General features: G+C 38.8%; 1 protein-coding gene across 7 annotated transcripts in view; it reads right to left on the reverse strand.

Annotated features, from left to right (window-relative positions):
• The window catches only part of NFKB1 (nuclear factor kappa B subunit 1), a 121,811-nt gene that overhangs the window by 77,162 nt on the left and 30,419 nt on the right, over positions 1-14,230 (reverse strand). For 4 of the 7 annotated variants that reach the window (XM_022582439.3, XM_089912436.1, XM_089912433.1 and 1 more), the window contains 2 exons: positions 12,630-12,670; positions 8,305-8,403 (listed from right to left, as the gene is read on the reverse strand). In XM_022582439.3, the coding sequence (XP_022438147.1) occupies positions 8,305-8,403; positions 12,630-12,670 (140 nt within the window). The remainder of the gene's footprint in view (positions 1-8,304; positions 8,404-12,629; positions 12,671-14,230) is intronic. The other 3 variants (XM_022582441.3, XM_089912435.1, XM_089912434.1) reach the window with 1 other exon arrangement.

Consider the following 14,230-nt stretch of genomic DNA (forward strand, 5'->3'; position numbering starts at 1 on the left):
GGGTAAATAGCCAGGCTTTGTCTTCTGTGGACACCTTAAGGTAACAGTCATGGCAGGAACAGAGAGGGGCAAAACCTTGTTTGAGTAAAGGATCAGGGGATCTCTGCTTCCCCCCTCCCTGGGGCAAGGGAGACACTACACATGTGCAGAAAGGCTCCTTGGGGGTCAAAAGTCAGGGGACAACTCCAGGCCATGGTGACTCTTGCTTCTCCCAGATACCTTCACGTCGGGATCCATCTTGGCTTAGAGGTGCATGGGCACCTAAGGGGAGGGTCCTGAGACAAATTAGCCAGGGGGGGACAAAGCAAGATGATTGGCCAGAAGGAAGACAAAGACCCAGAAAACTGCCCCTTTATAAAGAATTTAAACTTCCCAAAGGCGTGATTCTCTCTGAGTTCGCCCGTGCGTCTTTCTGCACGTACTTTGTTCTCCCAACAAACTTTTTACTTTTCTCTTTACCTTCTGCCTCCTCGCCTGAATTCCTTCCTGACAAGGCAGGCAAGAAGTAGGGATCCAGGCCCTAGCCACTGACCCCTGTGGTCTAGTGGTTGGGACTTCTGGTCCGGAAACTAAGATCTTGCTTCCAGCTACCGCTCGCTGCTGCATGCGTCTGAAATCAGCTCTCCTGTATATTATTACCTTATCAAGAAGAATAACCAGTATGTGACTTTATGAGACCCGAATTCCTGAATGGAATGAGGAAAGGCTATATAATCTTCAAACTGAGACTACTGGGGTTAGAAGAAGCCATCAGAGATTTGCTTCTGATTAAATAATAGTCCCAGGAACAATCATGTATTTAAGGAAAAACAGATGGAAGAAAAATGGGAATAGCCAAGAGAGGAAGGTCGCCAAGCCAGGATGGACAAAAATGAAGCTTAAAATTCAGACAATCTGTAAATTCAAGAAGCCTATGGTTCTCCTAATAATTTCTAAGGGTTACATTTCACAGCTATGATCCATGCTAGAAGTCTCCTCTCATGAGTAGCTTTCTCTAGTTCATAATGCAGACTATGAATACATACAGTAAATTTAGAGGGCTGTTTTTTTTTTTTTTTTTTTTCCCTTGTTCTTTTTTTTTTTTTTTTTTTAAACATCTTTATTGGGGTATAATTGCTTTACAATTGTGTGTTAGTTTCTGCTTTATAATAAAGTGAATCAGTTATACATATACATATGTTCCCATATGTCTTCCCTCTTGCGTCTCCCTCCCTCCCACTCTCCCTATCCCACCCCTCCAGGCTGTCACAAAGCACCGAGCTAATATCCCTGTGCCTTGCGGCTGCTTCCCCCTAGCTATCTACCTTACTACGTTTGTTAGTGTGTATATGTCCATGACTCTCTCTCGGAGGGCTGTTTTTAAAAACATTCTATAAGGTAATATTTGGTTCTAGGGGCCAAATGAAAAACTTCTGAACTATGTGAAAGAAAAATATCTAGAAGTCTAGATTGCAGTTACACAAGGAAAGGAGTTTTGTCTGCTTGCCAAGAGCAGGACCTGACACATAGTACCCAATGAATATATGTAAATAAATTTTCTCTCTTTTGGCTTCAACTACTAATGGTTAACTTCATATTTAATCAGCATCCCTATGGAAGAGCAAGGAAGAAAATGCAGTGAAGCCTACTTGCCTTTTTGGGCTGTTGATACTAAGTCTCCCCACCTTTCCACCCTAAACCCAAAGTGAAGGGAGGTTTTCCTGGGCCTTGTGTTGAGCAACCTTAATTATTTCAACTCACTGAGAATGGATTTTAAAAAAATGGAAAAATGGAAATATAAAATTAAAAATTACAAAAATTTTTAAGGCATTTTATATATCTTTTTTTATTAGCTGCTTTTTATATCTTTTTTTTATTAGCTGCTTTTTATTAGCAGTTTTTAAAGTCAGCTGCTGTTAGAAAGCTAAAGTGATAGGTACTCTGCAGCACTGGTTCTTAACCATGTTTGAGTCCTTCCCTTTGAAAATCCGATAAAAAGTTATACTTATCCCCCCAGAAATATGTATACACATAAAATTCTGCATATAGATTTAGAAGTCCAAAATCCCTCTGAAACCGGTAAAAGGGATCCAGGTTACAAAGCCGTTCTCTTCAACATAGCGCAGAGCTCTGGATTTAGGGGATGTGGTTATTTTCCCTTTTTAACATATGCAAATTGTGAACAGCTTAGGGGTATTGATAAAAATTTTTTAAAATGCTATGAAGTAGGTTTCATGTGCACGCCTAATTGATTATTGGTGATCTTCTTCCCTGCTTTTAGTTAACTGAATCAGATTAAATTACCCAAAACTAGTATTATAACTAGATCCTTAAAATGGCAAACCTCCCAAACCAGACAAGTCCATACAAAGGAAAGGGAGATTACACAAGGATATGTGATATCCCTAAATGCCACAGCAGATCAGCCAGTCTTTATTTGACCTTGACAGAAACTTAACATTTAGGATTTTTAAGTGAGAAATCACCAAGAGTGGAGACTTAAGAAAGAAAAAAAGCAACCCAATTGTGGGGGGTAGGGACAATAAAAAAGCTGTTGTTGACTCAAACATTTCAACACATACCTTCTGTTCAATATAAAACACTAAGGAAAGAAAACATATGTGAGAATCAGCTTTCAGAAAACATCTAATTAAAAATAGTTACACTACATCAGCTGTGTTTCAAGTTGTAGTCCATTGCATTTGGTATTTATAACTAAAGAGAAAATAAGAATACCAACTGGTCAGCTATTTGTATTTCAGAGTCAAGGTCACTGACAGCTTTCTGGTTGGCACGGAGTGGGCCACGCGGGAGGATGTCACAGCAGCTGAGGGTGCGTGCTTTCTGGCCACTCTGGAAGAGAATCGGTGAGGGTTTCTGAAGCCGCATGGGGCTGTTCCTCTTGGGCACCTTTCCACCTCTGTGAAGAGGAAGGTAGTTTGGCTAATACAAAAATCTATGACTAACTTTCGGGAAAGAGGGAAATGAGCCTTCCCTGGCACTCCTTACTGAGTCAAAAACAGGCAGGGACAAGCTTCGCCTCGAGGAAGGTACTTGTGCTTTTCTGCCAGCCTCTCCCATTAGGAGATCCACGATGAAATTAGAACTGAGGAAACTTTAAAGGGAAACTTTGTAGGACAGTATAATAGATTATTAAATGCTGAACAACAGGAAAGCTTTTCTTTAAAAAGGGCAAGATGTAAGAATTAGGCTGCATATTTACCTTCCCCAGATTTTTGAATATTATTATTTTTTCCTGTAGGAGTCAGAATAAACTCTACATTAGGAATGAAGAAATTTTATCTAGATGATAAAAAGGAATCAATAGAATCAAAGTGAACACTAATCTTCAAGTGTTTTAGCCCAATTTTAACTCTTATTTGCCCTGAAAAAAGCCATCATGTATAATAGAAAAATTGAGTTGAAACCAGTAAAAATTAATGTTCTTGAAAATACCGGTATTCATGGAATCCTACTTGTATAGTAAAAATATTAAATATATCAGAGATTGAAAATTCAGAGCAGTGGTTTACCTATGAAGAAGAAGAAAAAAGTGAACAATGGGTGTGGGGCTTTAGTTGTATCTTTTATTTTAGAAAGAGATCAGAAGCAAATATGGTAAAATGCTGATACAGTTGGCCCTCTGTATCCTCAGGTTCCACATCAGTGATTCAACCAACCACAGGTGGAAAATATATTTTTTCAATTCCAGAAAGTTCCAAAAAGTAAAACTTAAATTTGCTGCGCACCGGCAGCTATTTATATGGCACTTACATTGTACTAGGTGTTAAAAGTAATCTGGAGATGAGTTAAAGTATACAGAAGGGTTGTGCAAAGGTTATATGCAAAGACTGCCCCATTTTATACAAGGGACTTGAGCATCCATGAATTTTGGTATCTGCGGGGATCTCAGAAACAATCCCCCAGGATACTGAGGGATGACTGTACCTGTTAAATCAGGTGGTGGTATATGGTGTTCTTTACATCAATTTTTAAATGTCCCGTACACATGAAATATTTTATAATTAAAACAATTTTTTAAAAAGAATGTGAAGACTTCCACGGCAAGACCCGTGAAAGCTAATGGATTCTTTGACATGAAAGAAACATGCAGAACACCAGATGGTTCAACAGTCCTAATTCTAGAAATAATCTCAATATTGTAAGAGTGTGTCTAAGCCTAGCATACATCCAGCTTATCAGAAATAGGGTATTAAGCATAGGACAAAACTCCAGTAGCAAAAGGAGAACTGGGGTAGGCTCTTAGAGTTGGTTTTAAAATGATTTAACTTGAGGTATCACATTTGGACAATCAGCACGAGAGAAACCCAAGCAGGGTTATATGTTTACAAGCTCTATAAAGCCCAGCTAGAGGTCTGCAGCCCCCAAACCACAGCCAGCCCCTACAGCTTTGGGGCTGGCCCTCAACACTTCGCTGCTGCCTGTGTGTGACCAAGCGCATGCTGAACCACTAGCCTTCCCGGGGCCGCTCCGGGGTGCGTGGTGCGCTCTCCCAGAGGCAGGATGAGAAGAGAATGAGTGAGGCCAGAGGAGGGAGAGGAGGGTAAGAGGCTGTAGGTGAGGAAAAGACAGAGCCTGGAACATTTCACTCTTACGCCTGAACAAATGTCTTTTAATAAATACGGAGCATACGTAAATTTCAGAAATATCATTTCCTTCCAGTAAATGTAAATGCTCTCCCTCTGAAGTTCCTGTGGAAATGGAATTCGGTGAGAGCGTGGGGCACTGGCTATTACACCTCCCTCTACTGTAAGGGGGAACAAGGACCACTCCATAGATGCCTCTGTTGCTCACACCCAGTGGCTATGCAGGTTTACAGCCTTGACTGAATCCATCTCCACTTTCACTTTCTCTTCTGTAACAGTTTATAACGGAGAACCAACAGAACTCCTATGTTAACTTTTAGGTATGCAGTTATCATAGAATATGGAATGTTTAGGATATGTTTTTTCTTCCCTTTTCTATCTTTCTCCTTAATATCCAGGCACACTAACTCAGAGATTCTATAAGAAATCATAGAGTCGCCATGATCATCAACTCGAAAATAAGTATCTAATAATCAGGAAAAGTACACACGTTTGCAAAATAATATACTCAGGCAATTCTATATAACCTATGCACTACAGCTTTATATAGCAGAAAAGTATGCAAAGGAGAAAGGTTAAGGTTGATTAGACACTGCACCTAGATCAGTGGTTCTCGAGCAGGGCGCCAGGACATATGGGAATGTCTGGAGACACATTTTGGTTGTCACAACTGTAAGGATGCTACTGCATCTAGTGGGTATAAGTTAGGGATGCTGCTAAGTATCCTACAATGAACTGGAAAACCCTCCAAAGTATAAAGTTTTCTCACCCAAATCCCTGGCTAGTTGTATCTATCCCACCGCTTGTCTTGCAGCCTCACAAGTAGTGTGTGCTTACTGAACTACTGCCAGATACATGTACAGTTGTGAAGATCCTCCTGGTAAAGATACACACTGAGAGCAATTCCTTCCTCTGCCTAAATTTTACAGGCAAGAGAGACTTAAAAATTCATTTGTAAACCAAAAGGTCACCCTCACCTATCCTCTGTGAAAAACACTATATATTAAAAGTGATATTGGGGGCTTCCCTGGTGGCGCAGTGGTTGAGAGTCCGCCTGCCGATGCAGGGGACACGGGTTCGTGCCCTGGTCCGGGAAGATCCCACATGCCGCGGAGCGGCTGGGCCCATGGGCCATGGCCGCTGAGCCTGCGCGTCTGGAGCCTGTGCTCCGCAACGGGAGAGGCCCCAACAGTGAGAGGCCCGCGTACCGCAAAAAAAAAAAAAAAAGTGATATTGGAAGAGCTCTGGGAAAACTGCCTCATGATTGACTCTTTCCCTCCTCCCCATCCTTCTGATTAAGAGCTTCAAAGATAAATAAAATTACTTCCTTTAACCATTACAAAGAGCAGAGTCATTTAAACTCTGAGTGAATGATGACAGGCTAAGAGAACAATGACAGTTTGTAATAGACTCTCTAAACTATTCTTCATTTTCTTACAACTGGATTAAATGCTTAATATATGTTGAATTAGTGAATAAAAATATAATTGGGTGAAACAGTGAAGCTGTAGCTGAAGTTCAATAACAACTAATCTTACACATTTACATTTTGACTTCCTTTATTATTAGTTGTTTATGTATCTAGCTTTCCCACTAAGTATTAAACGCCTTGATACAGAAACTATGATTTGAGAAGAACATCTCATGTCCATTAGGTTGTTTTATTTCTATTTTGTAAATGTGAGGCAACAACCACTACATGAGAAGGATGTATGAAGACTGAGCATAAATGGATAGTTTTTTTATTCGGTAACAAATTTATAACAAAGCTAATGTCATGTAGTTTTTAGTATCAAGAACTGTCACTTAGCCACAGAAGACTGGAGCAATAGGAGTAAGCAGTCCTTGAAAATACTGTAATTTATATTTTTTTGTACAGAGACAGTCTAGAAAAAAACTCCCAGTTTTTCTCTTAATGCTAATTCTTCAGTAATTATAATCAGTGTCAATGCAGATAACATGTATCTTTCAATTATCCTTATTACAAGTACACATGTATAGACACATACAATATTTATATACAGGACACACAGGCACAGGTGTTAAAAAGATAAGTGCTGGATCTGACTCCCTAGTATCTGAGTACCCTTTACCCCTGAGCTCCTCTCCCATGTTGTCCAGAGTTGTAATTCTCTGCACCTTATCTCACCATTGTACTCCCGTGTCCTGTCCCCTGGGTCCCAGCCCCCAGCACCCCAAATGCACACGTTCCATATAAGAGTTCAATAAGCAAGAGCCTGCTGTAGGATGATGAGCCATGGGTCCTTTGAGGACAGCAAGGCTCCTCTCTAAGAACCTCAGTTTCCTCACAGACTTTACACTTTCTACCTAACAGGGTTGTTTGAGGATAGAAGACATAATGTACGTAAAGCACTTCGCAAATCTTTGGTGCTTAATAAATACTAATTCCCTTGTTTTATTGCTGCTCCTCTTTCCTCATTCAGATTCTAAAGGACTTGAGACCATAAGACTGTGGCTAAACACATCATATTTACCCTGCCTAATGACCCTTAACAGGAAAAACATCTTTCATTCCACAGGAGAGCTCGGACAGGAGACTTAAAATGCTAATACAATTGGTAGGACCAATACTACATAATATTCTCAAGAGGTAAAGAATCACAGGATTTTGTTTTAGATCAGGGATAAGAAAATAGAAAGGGCTGGACCTAGAAGTGGGATATGAGGAGAGGGAGGGTATAAAATGCAAGGCTGAAAACCAAAGACAAATTTCCTTGACATCACGATTTTACTGGAGGTCTGTCTTGCTGCCCTTCACCTACTCACAACACCAAACCAATAAGAAGACTGAGGCCGAAAGAATGCTATATCCTAAGGGGCACTCACACCTTAGTGGGAACTGAGTTGATAACCTTTGCCAAAGCCTTGAATCACTGAACAAATGAAAATGTTTATAAATTATGAAATTGCAATTATGGACTGGTTTAACTGCAAAACTGATAGCAATCAGTCTATGAAACAAGACATCACATTATGAGAATAAAAAACTCAAATTGCCTCAGCGGAAGATATTCCCAATTAAATAAAAAGAGAGAAAAAGAACCTGAAGGTATAGAAAAGGCTCGGCCAAGCCCACCACAGCATGTCATGAAGTACTACATTCCAAGCACCACCACATGTGGACGCGCAGTTGCTCAAGCAGAGGCCCTATGGTATTGCCAGGCTCTCTGCGGACCACTTAGATACGTTTTTCTCGTTCAATCTCTAGAGACTTTATGAAGTAGAGACCATTAACATGTCTGCATTTTGCACATTCAGGTACTGAGGTTTAGTAGTGTTGGATAACCCAGGCAAAGGCACAGAGTCTGGATCTGAATTCATGCACTGAAGTTTTGTTTTTCAACTGAGGTTTGTTTTTCACTAAAACTCCAAAGAGCTGAAATCAAGCACTCTTTCAAAGACTTATTACAGTTTTAGGAAGTATACAACTAAAAAACCCTTTAAGATTATCAAGAAATAATAAAAGTTCTGTTAGTTAATGTTGAGACAATTTGTACTAAATGGAAATATTAACAGAGTTTTAAAATCTGTCACCTCTATTGCTAAGAGACACTTCTATTTAAATATTATAATAATCACGTGAACACTTCAGCTTAGGCACAGAGGCAAATGGTAGTTATATTTAAAGGGTTCCTTTCTTTTGCTCCTAGGACATCAAATCTTCCAGAATTCACATGGAAAGATACCACGAACTTACTTTGACCTGAGGATAGGACTTCTTGTTCTTTTCACTAGATGCACCAGGGAGTCCGCCATGGGAGGGGCCTTCACACACGTAACGGAAACGAAATCCTCTCTGCAAAGGTAAACACAAGGTGAACAAGTTTGAGAAATACTTACGAAAAATTATAGGGACAAAGTTATACAAACTTCAAATGCTTGGTGTATTAAAGGAAAAACATAAACTGTGAAAGACTGTAGATGAGAACCACTTTTCCCATAACCTTATTACAAACATTGACGGTAACTGATATTTGTGCACTGAGCTGTGGCTTAAAAGCCAGGTCCCTGGCCCTGCGGAACCTCTCCTGCTGTGCTATGTGGACAGTAACCTGCTGCAGAGTTTAAGCCTTAGACTCGACGTGCTACAGCTTGTTTGCATCAGCTTCCTCATCTCGAATTGCTGCTGCCAAGCTCTGAAATTGGCCATATGACTCAAAGTTAAGCTTCTCTGATTCTTGAAGGAATTCCTTCATCGACTCCGATGACAGCTGGTCCAGGAGGGCATACAGAAATGTCTTGTTAAATATATCGCATCAGCGTTGTAGAACACACCCTACGCTAGACCTCACATCTGGTCAGCAACTCTCAACAGCTCAGAAGAGAAGAGTTTTAAGATTATCGCTATTATCAGCTCCAGCTGGCCATGTTAACTGACTTGAATAAATCCAAAACTAGATAGTCCCTTTATATATTAACTCAAGAATTTTATAGACATAGCAAATCGATTAAGAATTAGCTAGAAGCCTTTACTATGTGGGCTGATAAACACCTAAGTTCTATGTTTTATCTATACAAATAAGGTTAGACTAGACCATACTCAAGATCTATTCCAGTTCTAACATTTTATGACTTGCAAAGCTAACAATTATAACTGTGCATATTTGTATACGAAGAATAAAACAAGAGCACTTATGAGAATGGCTCTCATCATCATATTAAGGGAGCTTTCAACATTTTGCCTGAAAGACTCAACTTTATAACGACGTCAAACAATTTGTGGTAGTGTTAGTAGTTTTAATTATACATTCACTTGACCAGATGGTTTTCCTATTTTTAAATTCACCCTTCAGTGAAAAGAATATGTTAATACACTTTAAGAAACATCCTCACCTTTCATTTATGTTATTGTGGGGTTGACTTCATACAAACACTGCTGGATCCCTAGGCATCAGAAGCTTCGAACACCCACTACTTGGTGGTGAGGGCTTTCTCCCTTGCACACTGGACAGTGGAGCCCAGCAAACACGAAGGTTTTGACAGCTTTGAGCTCACGGACCAATGTAAAATTTCTGCCCTCCTTAGATTGCACTGCATTTCACTATGCCTCACAGGGTCTTGAAAAGCAGTCTGAGAGGTCCAGGTACCCTGAACTAATGAAAGCACCTGAAATTGTTTCTAAATTCTGTGAGAATTTTCTAATTTCCAAAGAGGATCAGTCTAAAGCATATTTAATGGGACAAATAAGGCCTGAAGTAAATTCCTTAGTCGGGGAAACTGCTTCAAGTCACACATGGGTCTGGTGTGTATGATCAACTCATCAAAGTGGCACCTAAAACAACTCTTGCAAATGGCTCCTCAGGAGATCCCAAACCTAAACACCTGGGAAGCTTTTTGAGGTTAGTCATTTGGAGACAATTATCCTCTGTTGTGCGTCTCACAAAATTCAAACTAAAAAAAAAGTTACAAATTCAGACCTATACCTTTCATAGACAAAGGCTGTTGACTTTTTTTTTTTTTTTTTTTCCGGTACGCGGGCCTCTTACTGTTGTGGCCTCTCCCGTTGCGGAGCACAGGCTCCAGACGCGCAGGCTCAGCGGCCAGGGCTCACGGGCCCAGCCGCTCCGCGGCATGTGGGATCCTCCCAGACCGGGGCACGAACCCGTGTCCCCTGCATCGACAGGCGGACTCTCAACCACTGCGCCACCAGGGAAGCCCAAGTTGACTTATTTTTAATAATTAAGTGAAATTTCTAAAAGCATGAAAAAGCAACCTCGTGTGTAACAGCCTCCAGAATTGACTAGCCATAAAAGAGGGATTTACCTGACTGTTAATCAATTTGAATACAAGTTTAGTTTTTAAATAATATTAGATAATTAGCACTTAATAATATGCAACAGAATTGGATACGCTAAAGATCAGTAGTCTATGCTGTGACTCATCTCTGTCAGAGCTGGGGAAAATTGTGGCAGAGACCCCAAAGACAAAGGAACATTTTTCTAGATTTTATTTTTTAAACTTAATAAATTAATTCATTATCTTTAATCACAAAATTCCTTCAGGACAATTGGAAAAATGAGTACTTATACATATACTTTTATATCTTACTGGAAGTGGTTTCAAGTAGAATATGAGTAAAGAGACATGTCTTAATAGCTTGCTTATCATTTAAAAAACAATAGACATTATTCATGGTTGGATAAGAGTATTAAACTTCCATGCAAAGGAATTTCTAACCTGAGGATAGAAATTTATTAGTTTTTTTTTTTTAAGGAAGCTAGGATGTCTTCAAATGCATAGTCTGGATGCATTTCAGGTTCTAAATTTTTGAGATTAAAGGTTTGCCAATCCACAGCCATTCATCTCAGTAACTCCATTTGCTTAAAATGAGTCATCAACCTCAAAGGCAAGGCTATAACCATCCGGTCAGAAAGTCTGACTTAAATACAATCTTCTTACTTTCACTGGAGTCAGACATCAAAATATTATCAGTTTGGTAAGCAAACACACTGATTTACTCAGATAAGCTTTTACACATCCACAAATAGCGAACTAAATTTTGAATTTTGGACCTATGTAACCCACCCTTCAAATAAATCATAAGTATCAATTTTTCCTTGTGACTACTGGACCCATAGTAAGAAACTGCATTTAAAAATTCTTATTGTAGTGCTATGCTTATGAAAATGGATATTTGAAAAACACATTTTACCTAGTATGCAAATAAAGTTTAGTTGATTTCTCAGTTTCACAGACTCAGAAAATTTTCCAGGAGGCCAGACTATTGCCTAGAATGTTAAGGGATAACCTTCCATTGGGAGGGTCTTTGAGAGAGTCAGTGGCCTCCTGTGGGAACTCACCACTATGGAATTGGACACGGAGGTAAAACAAAGTCATGTCAGCAGCCTGTGGGGTCAGGGTGTGCCACCTGCAAGCGACTAAAACAACAGCCTCAAGTCTCACATGGCATCCCTGTCCCCACACCAAAAATGTTAACCCAAGTTCAACCTCGTAAGGATAGTCTATTCGGTCATAGTTAAGATATTTACATCCTTTACATCTTGACCAAAATCCAAATACATATATAAGGCCACGATTAGAGTAACCACAACCATGCTTTATTTAAGTTCTTGACCTAGTTAGCATTTGTTAAGTGTTACACTTACTTGCCTGAGCTACTAAAAACATTTAGGAAAGGTATTGGATGATATAACTCAAGAGAGCAGGTACACCCATCCTCAGTCTCACAAAGATGTGCTAATAAGCACATCCATTTGGAGATTTACCGACTTTGTCCTCATTTTGCAGAAGACTATACCATTATTTCCATCCCTCAATGACTGAAATCTCCTACAGGCAAATATTAGAGATCCTCTTCCCTCCTCTTTGATAGCACTGGTCCCATACAATTTCTAATAACTATTCACCCATGGGGGCATGGTGAGGAGGCCACTTCAAGCCAGGTATCCTCTATAGAATCTAGTAGTAAGAGGAAGAGCCCGATAAAATAAAATGCTCCTCTCCTGACTCCAAAGAGACTGAGTCCAAAGCTACCACCAGAGAGAACTCAACCGTCCATTCTAATACTTTCTCTACACCCTACTGGTACCTTTAGTATCTTAGGTTACATGTTTCAAAGACAGAACAGAGAAGGCTGGAGTTCCAAAGGAAGGAGGAAGGCTAAGAAGTACTGCATTGCAGGGACATGTTGATGGACGTAACTCAGCGTACATGAACTGCATGCATGTGTATTCCCTTATAAATGAAAATGAGTGGAGATAACCTATGCCTCTCCTAGGAGTGGCTGGTAAGCAAAGTTAGTAGAGATCGTGGGATATCAAGGGTCTCTAATTAAGTTTTATAGAACTACATACTGAGGCTCAGGACAGTGTGAAGAATGACTAAGAGAAATGTAAAGTGGATGAATAAAGTTGTCACATAATTTGTCAGGTTGTTGATCTTCTAGATAAGGTACTTCCTTTGTAAAATTCATTTATTATTTTATTTGGTGCTTGAGATGTTAATATTAGACTTATGGATCTAACAATTAAAGAGAAAGTCCCACCCCTTTCATCTTCTTACCTGTTTAGGTTGCTCTAATATTTGAAGGTATGGGCCATCTGCTAAAAACAAAACAACAAACAGAAACCAAAAGAAACTGTGAGGCTTCTCAAATTTGGTAAAAAGAAAAATATATACATATAAAAGAAGTAAAAAAACTGAAATTATGTTTTTAAATATAGGCTTCAAATAAATGTTTTAGCTAAAATTCCACAAGGATATATCTTCCTTGTTTGAATATTAAATTTATCCTTATTTTAACAACAGTTTTACACCGTTAGAGAGAACCACACTATATAAACGTCTTGTTGAATGGTGATGGCGCATTGCACAACCCAACAAAAGGCATGATGTCTGGCAAGGATTAAGGCGTCAACAGCCTTCACAATCATGTCCACTAACAAAGCATTTTTTAAATGACACAAATACCAGTTAAAAGCAGCAACCACTTCCTGGGCACTATGAAATTTTCTTTTGCCGTCATATCATTAAACACTGATTTCCATTCTTCAAAGAGAATGTGCTTAATGTGAAATTACAAGAGACTGAGCTAGTGCCTACAAGTGAAACACACAGATAATGATCTCAGGCTATCTGCTTTTCCTTACACTAAGTTTTTGGTTCCTTTCCAATACTCAGAATCCATAAGTACTGCCCTCATTCCTTAACTGGCTAGCTTGTTCCTCCTCCCTCCCAAATTTAATTTGGTCTCTCAGACATGGTAGATTCTTATTAACTCATAGCTTCTGATGTTTGTATACAACTTTTGAATACTGTGCTCTCATATAAACTCTGTTCTAAAACAAGCATTTTATAAAATTCTGAAAATAATTTAGATAGGTGCATACCAATTAATTGTTATAAAAACAAAGAATACTAGAAGCTTAATCCATAGCCTGACTATACCTGAGTTTGGAAACTCAAAGGAAAATCAGAAGCTCTGACAGTATAAATTCAAATTTGTTCAATATGAGAAAGTCCCTAAGCTTCCCAGCTGGTTTTTATGTCAACAGTAAAATAATCCATAGCTCTGCAATACATAAAGGCTCCTGGTGTTTCTCACTTGTTTGAATGTAAATTAAAATGGTACTAAAAAAATTCTAGAATGCTTTGGTGTCCATTTCAACCTTCACTGTCTCTAGGCCAGAAGTTCAAGACTTATTTTAGATAAGTATATTTATTAAGAAAGCTAAACTTTCAGGTTGAAATTAAAAATCAACTTTAACTTGAGAGAGGATTTATTTTTACCTTTTCAGTATTATGATCAGTCAGGATAAGGCTAGAAAACTGTAGGAAACTAAGGTATAATTATTTCCTGTTATTATTCAAGAAATTTACAAGGAAGTCAGTTGAAAAATGACTGAATTTGAACTGAAACATACACAAGAAAAAAGGGTAGGGACTGACCAATGTAGTATAATTTAGGTAAATTATCTTCTCTTGTCTGTATGAAATTAATTCCTGGATGTATTTAACTACTTTTAGAAAAGAAACTGTTAGAATTTTAGAATTCCAAAAAATGGCTAGAATTTAATTTCTGATAAGGAGATAAAACTGATTAGAAAAGGAAATATTTTCACACTGCTAATATAAAGCCTGTACAACAATATAATAAATCTATT

Source organism: Delphinapterus leucas, chromosome 5 (genome assembly GCF_059928025.1).
Source record: "Delphinapterus leucas isolate spDelLeu-1000000601 "Yukka" chromosome 5, BTC_Dleu_Yukka2, whole genome shotgun sequence".
Lineage (NCBI taxonomy): Eukaryota > Metazoa > Chordata > Mammalia > Artiodactyla > Monodontidae > Delphinapterus > Delphinapterus leucas.